This window comes from Pleurodeles waltl, chromosome 5 (genome assembly GCF_031143425.1).
Source record: "Pleurodeles waltl isolate 20211129_DDA chromosome 5, aPleWal1.hap1.20221129, whole genome shotgun sequence".
NCBI lineage: Eukaryota > Metazoa > Chordata > Amphibia > Caudata > Salamandridae > Pleurodeles > Pleurodeles waltl.
Window position 1 is genome coordinate 140,498,172 of NC_090444.1, and position 14,965 is coordinate 140,513,136.

The 14,965-nt window shown below is 41.7% G+C and overlaps 1 protein-coding gene across 1 annotated transcript in view; it reads left to right on the forward strand.

The window, feature by feature from the left end:
- Positions 1-14,965, forward strand: part of LOC138297008 (calpain-13-like) — a 511,734-nt gene that overhangs the window by 316,072 nt on the left and 180,697 nt on the right. The window contains exons 14-18 of the mRNA XM_069236526.1: positions 2,794-2,805; positions 8,222-8,284; positions 8,872-8,965; positions 9,907-10,180; positions 14,006-14,042. Coding sequence (XP_069092627.1) covers positions 2,794-2,805; positions 8,222-8,284; positions 8,872-8,965; positions 9,907-10,180; positions 14,006-14,042 — 480 coding nt within the window. The remainder of the gene's footprint in view (positions 1-2,793; positions 2,806-8,221; positions 8,285-8,871; positions 8,966-9,906; positions 10,181-14,005; positions 14,043-14,965) is intronic.

Genomic DNA, 14,965 nt, shown 5'->3' on the forward strand with positions numbered 1-14,965 from the left:
ACTTTAGTTCTTGTTAGAAAGGATACAGTGCACAGAGTTCTAAAGCCTCTAAAATGAGTGTCCAGAAAAAGGTGAAAAATAAGGTTGATCTTAAAGAAAAGGTGGATTTGCTACAATTAACTGCTATGTACAGCTGGGGTAAAGAGCTTTAAGCAAGTTGTATATGATATGTGTTAATATATAGGTGTACACGTGTAGAGGCTGACAGAGCGGCTGACTGCATAATGTATCCCTGTTTCTGTGCACAGTTAGTACTTATGCATATAGGGTCCAGTCTAAATAATAAGATTTTGGACTATTTTGAGAATTACAAGCAAACTGCTTGTAATAAAAAATCTACATCTGGCACTATATTTATGAATTGTTGTGTCCATTTAAGACACGAGGATGCATTTGGTGCTAAAAATATCACAAAAAAACAATAGTGCCACAAACAGCAGCTGCTTGTGTTCTGGCTGCTCGTGTTGTTTCCTTGCTGTTGAACAAACACTTTACCACAAATTATACACCTTTGTGTAATAGTGTAATTTTGGGAATTTTGCATAACAAGAGTAAAGGAAAATGACATACGATTATGCCAGTGCAACTAGGAAATTTCACCTGAGCCTGTTAAATGCATTATGGCCTACTAGGGCTTTATAAATCAGTTATGGAAATGTCCCCTTTCTTCTTGGCTGGAGTCTAGAATCTAGTATTTTTTAAACTGGTGGTTTTACACTGAGTAAAAGGTGTCTAAAGTGCAACTTTTGAATAACAACACAACTTAGGAAAGCTATTGATATACATTTATGATACTTTCTGGGTCCCAGATGCATATTATGAGTCAATTTTGTTCTATATGTTTTCATTTTTGTATTTTAAAACTGGCCAAATTCTCAGAACGGCCCTTGGAGGCTACCTTGTTGGACTACATTAATTACTTTAACCAGCAGAGTAATTAGCTTGGTTCAAAACTCACACCTGATCAATAATCCTGAAAGTTTAGTCTTCCTATAGAAGGGGCGGGGGTAGTGGGAAAGATAATTACCTGCCTCTTTCTGACAAACCTAGGTAACGTGCTCCCACAGTTAGCAAAGGCACACATTTGGTGTTTGTTTTTTCCTTTGAAGCTTGAAGGAAGGAAACTATGGGGCATATTTACAAAAAACTAGCGCTTCGGTCCTGATGCACCACTTTTCTTGTGTCGCCCCTACCCCAGCAAACGACACCATGGTTATGCAATATTGACAATATGGCACACCATGGAAGTCGTTAGGATAATACTGTTAATATTTTTGATGCTTTTGTGGCGCTTTGGTACATTGGTGGCAAACATTTTGAAGCTGTACAGCAAAGCACAGGGAGGCCCATTGATTAAAATTATTGTTCTAAGCAGGTTTTAAAAATGGTGGAAAAAATGGCGCAGTGAAATGTTGTAAATTTCACTGCACCATTTTTTCTGTTCTCCCTGCGTCGGAACGCCCCCTTGCGTACATTGTGCCTTGCGGAAGCATAATGTGGCATAAGGGTTTACAAAGTGGCGCATGGCGCAGGGGAAAGGCCTCCTTAACACTGCCTTTGCATTGAAAAAATGACGCTAGGGCAGCACAAGGTGGCGCTAGGGGTTTGTAGAAATCCCCCTATACCTGGAAGGTTGGTGCTTGGCTCCTATAGCCAGAGCTTGATCTTCATTGTTGTTTCAAGCTGCTATTAAAAAAACAAACATAATCCTGTTCCGGGAGGTTGGACATTTCAGGGGCTGCTCTCCCACCTTCATTTTAAACCTGCCACAAGGGAATTTGCCTTTTCAAAGAGCAGAATCTCAGAAGAGGAAAAGGGATGGACCCACAGTGTAAAATAACTCCTTTCTGGTGTGGTGTAGAGTGCCACGTTGGTCTTGCATCTTCAAATATTTGCTGGACTTCACAGCTTAAGACACTAGCTCTGCATCTCACTTTTTGGGACATTAGAGGGTTTACTTGATGGAAATCTAGAAAGAAAGTGGTCCCCTATAACTTCTGCGAATTAGTGCTGGCGGATGGCACCCTAGGAGAATAGGAGATGCAATCCAAAACTCCTGCTGGGCACACAGACACTTCACAAGTGATGGCTGGCTACTTGGGTAGTCCAGGCAGGCAGCATTGCAGCCACATGTTCAAGAGGAAAGCTTTGGGCACTGGCATGTTTTTATTTACAAATTAAGCACTGTCCAATACATGTATTTAATCCTGGGTTTGATTGTAGTGGATGCCAAGCATCAATCACTGAAAAACGTCCTCTCAATGACATTTTATGAGCATTTTATCAGTGGGAATTTTCAACAAATTAATGAATTGATTTTCTGGTTGTTTAACTTCAGAACTTACGAATTTTCAATTTATAATAGACACAGGATCCAGTGATGGCACAGATGGTGGCAAGTAGCAGTTACTTCCACCTACTCAGGTGTTTAGGCATTCCTTAGTATTTTATAATACCACGGTTTAGTGACTTTACATTGTTAATGCGTCACCAAATATTATTTGTCTTCACTCTATCTGTTTAAGCCTCTAAGGTGAAATGTTAGTGCCTCCTGCCTCCGAGTCAAGAGGCTTAACATTGTAGAAGATTTGGAACTGTATTATAATTACTCACTGTCAATTTGTCAATTTTCAAATCTTCACTGAATGGCACATCTCATCAAGGCTTTTAAGGCTCCAAAGTGTGTAATGTCATGTTCTAAAGCTCAATCTCCAGGTGTGATATTACTGAAAACTTGTGAAAGTTATATTGTTTATTTCTGTAAATAATATATCTTGTTCTCGTTTATTTCAGATTGATCAAATGGTAAGTAGTTGATTTTATGTACTCATACAGAAACATGAATAATGTAATAATGGCTGCCGGTTGATTATTGACTTCAGAAATAAGGAATTGATAGTTTGTATAGCATTCAATAACACCGAAAAAATCATTGGGTGTGCGATATTGAAATTTGGCAGGGGATCAGTGGTTGGCTCGATTTTCCTTTGAAGCTGGAGTGCGACACAGTTAGGTCGAGTTCGGGTTGAGGAACTTGAAATTATCTGGTACATTTAGAGAAGAAAGATTTGAGAGTCTAATGTTTCTTAACAGTGTGACTCTCAAAGCATAAAACCTTAGTGCAATGCCTCTAGCATTCTTTATTGGAGATAATATAGCCTTAGAACCCGCCGTAGCGGGCTCTACCGGCTATTAAAGGCCAGCTCCCGCGTTAAATGCCGAGCCGAAGGCGAGGGCATTTAACAAGGGGAAGGGCCTTTAATAGCCGGTAGAGCCCGCTACAGCGGGTTCTAAGGCTATTAGAACATTCTGCCACTCAGGGCAGAATGTTCTATTAAAAAAAAAAATGTTCACAGAGCCCGAGGGGATTAAAATCCCCTCGGGCTCCGTGAGGCTTTGTTCACAGCTGTTGCTGTGAACAAAGCGAACATTGGAATGTTGGCGCTGAGGGCTTTTACCGCCCAGTAAAAGCCTGCAGCACTCCATTGTTTTCAATGGAGCCCCCAGCATTCCAATGTTCTAATAAGACTGTCAGGCAGAAAGTGAGGAACTCTTGCATCAATATGTCATCATTTCAGGGCATTCAGGCCCGTAGTGATATATATTGAAACTCTGAGTGTTAGTGCACAAATGGGTTACTGCATGAAATGCTGCTCTGAGGTGTGCTTTTTGAAAGCTGGTTAAATCGTTGAAATTGAGGTTTCCCTAGTTATTTTTGAGTAGAGTCAGAGACATGACAGCTAATTTAAAGTCGTGTTTAGGCAGGCGATCGGTCGTGTCTTTTATTAATCTTGAATGTTTTTGACTCACTTTTGTTAATGCCAATGAAGATAAAGTGTATTGTTGACTTTAAATCTGGAGGTTTTACATTAGTATTGATAGCAGAGCCAATGTCCAGGATAGTCATATGGGGAGTTTGTTGGGGAGTTGAACAGGAACTCACTGAGAACTTAAGGGCCTGATTTAGAAAATAAGGGATTTAGATGGGATAATGAGATTTAGATTTTGGTGGACAGGATATCTCTTACCATTGTGATGGAGTAACCCATCCGCCAATACCTAAATCAGGCTCTAGTCTGAAATGGTGCACTTTCCTACAGATTTGCATCTTTTCCCGAGCCTCTTTGAAATGAACAATATGAAAAAGTTCTGCAAAGCTACATGCTTTTAAGGTATTGGTGGTACTCTATGCACATGTTTTACAACATTTCATCAAGTGATTTAATATACAGATTAAAAGGGTAGTAGCAAATAAGGTGCCTTGTGTGTAGAGTCAGGAGTTCTCAAATATAATTTTTGTGGACTGGTTTGCAAGGTAAGAGGCGAACCAACTGAGCACCTAACCCTTGCTACCGAAGAAAAAACATAGGATTATAGGAGGATTTGATGGTTTATTGTTATAAAAGTTGTTAAAAATTAGGAACCATCAGAATATAGGATTTTTCTTTGCAAACAGTATCATCAACAATTTGGAAATTTTTATGTTATAGCTGATCCTGAAAGCACATAATTTCAATAAAGGGAAGAACAGTATAGAAATGGTAATTAATGAGGACAGACTGCTCGACTGCAGCTTTCTATAGGAGTGCTTTGATACATCTAGCTTTTATGGAGAAATGCAGTTTACCCCGGCTAAATAGGAAAAAAATAGGTCAGTCCGACAGGGTGCAATATAGTGTAAGAAGTGATAGAATTTTATTGCAATTCACCTTGCTCCACTTTCAATAGAGTTCTCATGTTCCATGTAGTTATGAAATATTTCTTTGTTATGAATATTCAAATTTAACATGTGTTTCACTCAAGCAAATCACCCAATGAGCTTTTTCAAGGCTGCATGGGAAATTAATTCAACATCAGCATAACTAAAAAGGGTTTAGAGAAATGACAAAATGGTTTCAAAGTCCAACGCATGACTGTTGTTTGTGAAGTATGTAATATGACTTATTTTATTCCTGTAGTTGTTTGTTACCTTGTTGTCATTAATAATGCTATTGTTTAGTAAGATTTGCAGGTTTAATTGTGTTCCTTTTGTTTGCTTGGTGGAATTGGATAGGTTAATGTTGCATCCTTCAAAAGTCCAAATAATGCGCCTCAAAGCATGGATTTAATGTATTTTACACGTTCTACACAGGTGTGTTATAAGTAGGCCAAGACGAAACTGGTAGATTTTCACTCTGTGGAATTCTGCTGAGTAGCCCAAAAACTCAGTGAGATTCCACAGAGTTCCACAAGTGGCAGAATTCCAGTATGTCACCCTGTTTGCACTGATTTTTAGCACCCGGAGATTGTCTTGTTCTGTACAATCAGCATCCCACTGCCCACCAGCACTACTTCTTTCTGCTGCTCGAGTAGATTTTCGACTTGAGCAGCAGCTTTCTCAACATAAGCAGTGGCTTTCTCAACGTGACGGGTAGCAATCTGCCGTGACCACCCATGTTGCGAAATCTCACTAGGAGGTGGTCTAGTGCTCGATTTTCTCACTCACGCTCTCCAACATAACAGTGCTGAACCTCGGGTGAGAAAAAATTCTGCTGCGGCGGTGTGCAGAGTTTTCCAAAACTCTGCACTGTAAGTGCAGCAAGGAGTGGACAAAACTCTGCAAACTCCGCTGGAGAAGTGGAGTTTACCACCCACTCCTAGTTATAAATGTTTTTAGGTATGACAGGTATACTAATATAGTGAAATTTCTGGTATTATTTATTCATTCTAATTTTAGAGAGTGCTCCGTAGTGAGAAGAGAGCAGAAATTAATAAACTGTGAACAATCTAGGTTCAATTATAGTATATCATAAATAACAATTACTAGAAGTTCATCACACTGAGGTTGACTCACAAAAGTGTTCTAATAAGTTAATGCTTATGTTTAAAGTACATTTTAGCCTTTTTGGAATTCTAATTAATGGATTCCTGGAGTACTCCTGGGAAACTTTTAACTGTGACAAATTTACAGAAGTAGAAAGGTGCATATTTACATAAACAGGAATATATGTGGTGTAAACCTGTGAAGGCTTAAGTATAATTCACAAGTCTATTTGCACGTGCTAATTATTTTTTGTTTCTGCAAAAGCAAAACATTCTTCTCTTTGTAGAAGCTTCTTACTCTATACTGCCTCCAGTTTTGGGGGTGTTCTCGTCCCATTTACTCACTGGCTAAGGACTTACCCCTGCACATAAATGGTTGAAAGCTCAGACCATATCCAGGATGCATGTGCCAGCAATCAAGCAATCAATAAGTATTTTTTAAAGTGCAACCCTGTCACCCCTAGGGGTATCTGAGAACTGAGGTTGCTGCATCGAATAGCCAGATCTTGAGTTGCTTTCTAAAGTCTGCCAGGGAGGATGCAAATCAAGTTTGAGGTCATTTCAGGCTCTGGCAGCAATGTAGGAGAATGTGCGGCCCCTGCTATGGGTGAGATGGATGCAGGGGACATGTGTGAGTGTGAGCGAAGTGGAGAATGGTCTCTCGAGGGAAGATGAAAGTTCAGCTGGTTGTTGACGTAGGAAGGTCTTTATTTGTTTAGGGCTTTGTAGGCATGTGTGAGCATTTTGAACTGGCATCTCGTTTGAACAGGGAGCCAGTGGAGTTTTCTGAGAAGAGGAGGGATGTGGGCACGCTTGTGGAGATCCAGGATGAGTCTGGCTGCTGCTTTCTGTCTTGTCTGGAGTCTTCTGAGTAGCTTGAAGAAGATAAGCGGGGTAGAGCGCATTGCTGTAGTTGAGGCGGCTGGTGATGAGGGCTTGTGCGATGATCCTTCTGGTGTTTTCTGGGGTCCATCTGAGGATCTTGCAAAGCATGCAGAGGGTGTGGAAGGAGGAGGGCGTGACTGCGTTAACTTGTTAATTCAAGGTCAGTTGGCTGTCCAGGATTTTGCCGAGGTTTTGAGCGTGGTCAGCCAGTGTGGGAGTGGATCCGAGTTCTTCCGGCAACCAGCTGTGTTCCAAAGCGGAGGTGTTCTTTCCGAAGATCAGTATCTCAGTTTTGTTGGAGTTCAATTTGCGGCAGCTGTCTCTCATCCAGTTGGCTACATCAATCATGGTGTTGCAGAAGTTGGTTTTGGAGTTGAAGGGGTCTTTGGTGAGCGAGAGGACAAGCTGAGTGTCGTTGGCGTAGGAGATGGTAATGAGTCCGCGAGATATGACAATGTCTGCCGGGGGGTCATGTAGATGTAGAACAGAGTGGGGCTGAGGGATGATCTTTGGGGGACACAGCATATGATTTTCTTGGGAGTGGAGGTGAATGGAAGTAGATGGATGCTCCAGGTGCGTCCTGAGAGGAATGAGATGATCCATTTGAGGGTGTGTTGTTCGATGCCGTTATTGTGGAGTCTGTCATTGAGGATGTGGTGGGCGACGGTGTTGTATGCTGCAGACAGGCTGAGGAGAATCAAAGCTACTGTTTTCCCTTGGTCAAGGAGGGTTCTAATGTTGTCTGTTGTGGCGATGAGCGCAGTCTCTGTGCTATGGTTGGCCCGGAAACCTGATTGTGATGCGTCAAGTAGGTGGCTTCATTCTAGGTGGTTGGTGAGCTGTCGGTTGATGGCCTTCTGAAGTACATTTTCTGGGTATGCGAGCAGGGAGATTGGCCAGTAGTTCTTGAGGTTGCTGGGTTCAGCGGAGGGCTTCTTTCGGAGGGGTCTGAAGTCTGCATGCTTCAATCTATCTGAGAAGGATGCTGTGGAGATGGAAGTGTTGAGGAGGTTGGTGAGTTCAGTGCTGATTATGTTGGCTCTGAGGTTGAAGAAATATGGTGGATTCCCCAGTGTGGATGGAGGACATGATGGTTGCAGTGGTCTGGACGTCCAGTGGGACCAGGTGGTTATGGCTGGTATTGGGTTTGCTGGTTGGATGAGTATATGGAGGCTGAACACGGTGGGTTGAGGGTTAAAGTTGTTGTAGATGTTGGCAATTTTACTGTGGAAGTAGTTGGATAATGAGTCACAGAGTTGTTGGGAGGGGTGTACTATGTTTGAATTCTTTGATGATTTTGAAGAGTTCCTTGGTGTGGTTGGCTGTGATGTCGATCTGGTCCGTGGTGGCTGCTCCTTTGGCCTCCTTGATGCACCAGTGGTAGTCATTGAGTGCTGTTTTGTGTGTGGCTCTGTAGAGGGGACCTTGGAGATGTGCCATCACATTTTGAGTAGAAGACAGTTGTGGTTGTTCTGAGCTCCGGGGTGTACCAGCTGGCTTGTCTTGATGGTCTGTTGGCTTTTGCTGGTTTCAGAGGGGCAACTTTGTCGGCACATTTGCTGATCCAGGCGGAGAAATTGTGGACGGCCTGGTCAAGGTCAGCTGATGTTCCGGTGGTGTGGTGCTGAGAACCTGCGTCCATTAGTTACTTTTCCGCAGCTGGGGTGGGTGGCACTTTGGGGCTTGGTGATGGTGTGCTGCGTCTTGGAAATGGTGAAATGCATGATTGTGTGGTTGGTCCAGGAGAGTTCTGTGGTGTGGGTGAATTTGATTCTCTCACTTGAGGAGAAGATGGTGTTGAGGGTGTGTCTGGCTTTGTGGGTGGGTTTGGAGACTATTTGGGTGAGTCCAATGTTGTTGAGGTTCTTCAAAAGGAATGTGGAGTTGGCGTCCTTGGGGTCCTTGGGGTCCTCAATGTGGAAATTGAGGTTGCTGCACAGCATGTAGTGGAGGGAGTCGAAGGCAAGGGGGGCAATGATATTGCTGATGGCATCACAGGATGCTGGCTGGGGTCCTGGTGGTCTGTATGTGAGGGAATCTCTTATGGTTGTATTGGCGTCGATGTGTAGTAGGAAGTTAAGGTGCTCCATGACATTTGTTGTGTCATTATTCATGGCGGACGATTAGATGGTATCCTTAAATATTATGGCTATTCCTCTGCTGTGCTTGTTGGGGTGGTCCCAGTGTATCATCTTGTATCCGCTGGAGGTGGCAGTGACGATGTCAGGGTTGGAGGCAGGGGTTAAGCCATGTTTTGGTGATGAAGGCGACATCTGGGGTAAGGGTGGTGCTGGTGTCCCAGATTTCTGTGGCGTGTTTGCTGAGGGTGCAGGCTTTGAGTAGGATGCAGTGTAGCGGTTCTAGGTTGATGGTGGTCTTCTGGGAGGTAGTGGTGTAGGTTACTGTGTAGGAAAGGTGGTCCTGTGAGGCAGGAGAAGAGCCAAGTGAAAATTATTTCGGTGGAGCGCTGGATTTCGTGCAGCAATGGGAGTCTTGGCGTCCGTTGTTGAGGACCAGGAGCTCATCTGCAGATTAGTGGCAGATGGTGGGAGGACAAGGGGTCCTGGCTCTGGGCGCAGTCCAGGCGTGGATGGTCGTAGAAGGGCTTGCCTTTGGCGCACCTTCTGCACGTCAGTGGCACGGCTGCTGTGCACATCCACTGCGCGTCCATGCTGTAGCTTTTGTTAAATAGGCCTCAGGTAGGAGTTCTGGTGAGGCAGGAGCTGAACAGAGAGGGAAAAAGGTCAGGGTGGGAAAAAGGACACAGAGGGAGGTGGAAAAAAGAGGGCATGGGGAGAACAGCGAGGGGCCTCAGGCAGGAAGTCTGTGAGAGGTCTGCTGGTGGCAGGCACTGGGGCCTGCTACCAGAATCTGATGGCTGGCGGTCTTCTGGCTACTGGCCCTTTCCTAGGGCAGGAGCAACTAGAAAGCAGGTGGTAGCGGGGAGAGCAGGTGGCCTGCTTTTGGTTTGTCATTATCTACAAACTCTGCAATGTCTGGATTTTCGCTTGCAAAGTTAAGGATGCCTATAAAAGTAGACATTGTCACTGAAATGTTTATGTCTGTGACTGTCAGCAGATTTAGTCAAACCTAAGCGTACATATTTGGTTTAATTTCATTTGGAAGTAAATCCATTTACATATATGTTTTCTTAAGTATAGCTTATAACATACTTTGTTTTTTTCAATGGATATTAGTAATGCTGTATCAATATGTTAGGCATTCTATTATGTGCTTATAAACTGTCTCTTGTCATGTATTGTGATTTGAATAAGATTCTTTGCTACTCATTCCAGAGTCCATCTGATAAAATGCCACAGGAATTCTTTTCTCGAAATCAATACAATGGCCTCAAATTCTATGCAGGGCGCGAGTACACATCCTCCCTCAACTTGCCTGCAGGAAACTATGTGCTAGTGCCTTTTACAGTGGAAAGAGAGAAGGATGCAACGTTTATGCTACGGATCTTCCTAAAGAGCAAGGACTGTGCCGAGTAAGTCCATTATCACTCATTTTGCTTCTCAGGGTGTCTGCTTCATGGACTCTATACTTCAAATAGGTGTTCTCTTGCCCTTTGTACCAGTATCATGGAGAGTGATCAATGTTTAGATATCGGAAACTCTACAACAGATCTCAATAGAATGAGAAGGAACAACAGGTATCTAAACCGCATTTGCAATAACTGGAGATGGTCTATAAGAGTGATGCGACACAAAGTATTAAATATGAATGTTTCTAAAACATGAATAGTTAGAAGTACACTATTTACCAGAATATAATACAGAAACTTGGTGTAGTGAATATACAAGGTCCACTGTTGCAGGGAGAGGTGGAGTTATCTCCCAATAGACCTTTATATTGAGGAATATATTGTATTACTTGTCTGATATCTCCTTATTTTTCCCAAATGCCAGGCCATTATTAAAGTTCAATTTGAACCACATATTTACCTTCATTTAGCAAATATGATATGTGGCCAGAAGCACCACAAAACTTTTTCAGAATGCCAGTCGACTTTTAATGATGAGGGTTGTAGAGAGTTGGGTATCCATTTGGTTGAAGAAGTGTGTTCTTTAAACTGAATAGGCCTCATTCACTAAACTAAACTCACACCCTTGTATACGTTCACATGTTTGTTTCGTATTCACAAAGTACGAGTTAGTAGTAAGTTTTAAACTGTGGAAACACCGCAATTGGGTCAAAAAACTCTACCTAAAAAGATAGGCCACGCCCATCACTTTGCAAAAAGACATTTGTCACTTTGCAAAAAGACATTTGTGGGTTGGATTTATTAAATTTGCGCATCTCTAAGAAGGAAGATAGAATACTTATAAAAGCTTAATAGTGCCTCCTACCTTTTATCATTTGCTAATAGAAATATGAGAGTCCCAGCTGGAGCTGCCTCTCTCCCCTAAGGTTGCACTGTTGGGATGCATGGATGAGATTCAGGGGCCGCATAGGCGTCTAGTAGGCCTCCTCATGCTGTTGGCTAAGCGCAGGGTTGCTATGTGTTGGGCTCGGGGGAGAGCTCCACGTAGGTCTGAATGGCTGCGAGATGCGGCTTTCTGTCATGATCAGCTGTCGGTCTTTTGGGGACTTATGCCAGAGGGGTCCCAGCCCAAGGATATTTGGGCCCCTCTGAATGAATACTTGGTGGCCCGGAAGGAGTGTGCGGCGTGATTGGTGGCTTCCATCCGCGAGGTTCATCCCCCTACGGATCATGTGTGCTACTATGTTGTAAGATAAGCCTGCACGATATGACTGCGTGCTCCACCTGCCTTTTTAGTAGTTTTAGCAGTTTGTTTTTCCTGTTGTTCTTCCCCCTCGACTATGCTATGTTATGACCTTTGGTGTGTAAGTTTTTCTCCTGCACCGGGGCTGCGGATCTCTTCGCTCCGCCGGTGTGGAGGATTTCTGAAGATGGATCCCTTGATATTGTAGCATATAGGGAGAGACTTTAGCAGAGAGCTTCTTGTGATGTGGGATATCGTTGAAGCTGTATGGTTTGCAATTTTTCTTTTCTCTCTCTGATTTTTTTCTTGTCGAGGGACTTGTTTTGTATTAATGTATGTTTTTTTTGTGTGTTTAAAAAATTGAATAAAAAAAAAAAAAAAAAAGAAATATGACAGTCCCAAAAGTTATTTGTGAGAGCACTAGCATCAGAGGGCCTGATTCACAAAAGTAAACTTACACTTTGTGTAAGTTTACATTTTTTGGTATTCACAAAGTAGGAGTTAATACTAAGTTTATGACTGTGGAGACTCCGCAGTCAGGGTGGACAACTCTGCATATAAACAGGTAGGAAAGGTCACCGCAGTCGTAAATACATAACCCATATACAAATAATTACAAACTAATGCAGAATACAACAATAATCATTTTTATATTCAGAACATCCAGGATGATGTACTGACTTCAAGTAACATCTTGAATGTTTCTGATTGCTAATTCACAAACTTTAACTGAGCAAAGTGTTATAAGGTGGGAAAATGTTATTGATTAAATAAACAAATGTGATTCATTTTGCACATACATTTCGTGAATAAAAAGCTAAACAGCCTGTACTGGAGTGCTACGTATCTGAAACCAATGTAAATACTCTCCAAAGAATTTGATGATATCTTTATTGATGCCTTGTTCTTCCGAAGTGTTAATATTATGCCATCAGGTAATTTACTTTGCAGGATATTATTGGCATTTATTTTTATTTACAAAACGTTTGGAGTATTTTGTTCCACTCATAATTATAATACCAAGACAGTGATGCTAGTATTGTATGGTTCTAACATCTTACTATTAGTTGTTTCCCAATCCGTAATCAAACTAAGCAAGATTGTGCCAGTTCAGAAACTCCAGTAGGGGAAGTTGCATAGCACATTGGATCGCACCTTCGTGCTCTTTTGTTGAAAACATTTGACAGATTGGTCTCTCCCACTGCTACGTAGGTCTGGGTGCAGCAGTGCTTACCACTTGGCTATGCCATGCTCCTTTTTTATTCTCGAGTCTCAAAAGGCCCGCTTGGACTTCTGGACTTTCAGAGAGAGAAATTCTACTGGGATTTGGGCATGAAAATATTTGTGCAAATACACACAGGCATGAAGCCCTATCTTGGGCGTAGGACATTAGGCTAAACTGGATTTTTAACTAATGGCACAGACTCAAGAAGATTTTGGCCTAATGTACTATTTAGTGGTTGCAAAAGACTGGTCACAATTTGGGTCTAATATTTTATTACCAATAAAGATTTTATGGACCGATCTATAGACTAAGAGGTAGGTTAACAAAATTCCCCTTTGGAGTCGGTTATAATCTGACCTCCTCTTAAATATTAATGAAGTATGTCACAAATTGCAATTTACTTCCATTGGGTAAATTCACAGGCATGGTGGGCTGCTGAGGTCAGCAGCCCACCATGTCTATGATCACATTTTAATAAAGAAAAGTTTATGTTTTGTTTTATAAAAAAAAATGCACCTGCCGTTCCTTAAAGGAATTCGGGCTACATTAAAAAAAAGTTGGACCACTGCCTACTCTACAGAATTTCATTTAATTCAGAGCAACTAGATGAAGGTTCACACAATAAACCTCTACCTGGTTAAGTTCAGCCTTGATATGAAATGCCTCCACTGGCTTCCCATTAAGGCCTTAATACACTTTAAAGGGAGGAGGGGGAGAATTATCCACAAAATTCTATACGTAGGGTTTCCCTCACTACTTGAAAGATACCATTCACACCAATTGAGGAACATGAAACTCTAAAAGTAAACAATCCCTAGTAGGAGAACGTATAGAATTTAAAAATCCAAACTGCTGAGCTAAGTCTTTTCTTGTCAATCACCAAAAAGTTTGAACCATTTGCCTGGGATCGTATGATGAACTGTAAACTTCATCTCATTGGAAAAACGTGTAAAGCGTTTTTTGAAGCCTTATTTCGTAGACTAATTTCACTTTTTGCTATAGGTTATCTTTGCTGCTCTTCACTTTGTTTTTATGTTTCTTATTTCATATGAAGCACTCTATTTGTCATGTGGCTAGGCCTGCAGTGTATAACTATCTTCACGTGTAAAAGGTAAAAATAAATAAATATTGATAACACACAGACTATCACAAATATATAGCCGTATTATTTCCAAGGATTCCCAAGCACTACTGGTAATGGGGGCGATGATTCTGAATGCTTCAGTTGCCCTAATGAAATGTTTTCTTCTTTTTGTCTGAAAATAAGACATATGATTTCATACATACATAACTGTGTCTGTCATCTTTGAATTACACTTTGCAAATAAAGTTATCATTGTCTCTTACCTCATTTTTCCAGGGAACTGGGAAGCAAGCATATCTGCAGGATTCCTAGGGTAAGTGTTGAATCATTCGAAAAATAGTAGTGGGTACAGGTTTGGGACAGCGGTAGAGAAGAAAGTGTGATTTCATTGTTTTGAGCTATAATTGAGGCCTACAATCTATACTTCATAATATGCATTTCTAGCATAAAATGGAGTATGCAGTCTCTGAATGACACTGCTACTGTCTGCCCTGATTAATACAGGTGTGAATGACTTTTGGCCTACTCTCTGACTTTGATTCCTGAGATGAATTAAAAGTAGACGGCAAAGTGTTTGCAACAAACTTTTTATTCCAAGTTGTGAGAAAATGTTATATTGATTCATCGTTTTCCTTGCACAATTTCTATCAGATTTCACGAGAAGGCTGCTTACTTAGTCCCTCATTCCAAGACTCATATTAAATCGAAAATCAGGTGCAAGCGGTGTTTCTGACCAATTATTCGTTCTGAGTTGTGAGCAAATTTTGAACTGACCAACAGTATTTAACAACAATAATTGCTCCAGGTATTACGAGGGGGAATTTGCACCAGTAAAACATTTCGTAATGCGAGAGTATACGTTTAAACAGTGCAGTAGAAAAACACAGAGATTTTATCCCTCATTGTGACTTTGGAAACCATGAATTAGGAGTTAAAACATCCTCACGGATAAGATTATATGCTCCTTATTGTGAATTGTACTGACTGCCATCAGAATGATCTCATCAATGATGTTTGCATTTCTCACGCATTTCACCAGGAGATACCTCTGCTGAGAGCTACCAGAGTTTCAAGCAGAAACCCAGGAGGAACTGAAACATAACCAGAAGAACTGAAAGCAGAATGACTGATGCCCCCAGTAATATCCTATTTATACGGGGATCCTCTGTGTTCTACTCATAGTGCCTGGCAAATCCACACACTATGGGTTTATTGATGCCCCTGATATGAGTAGTC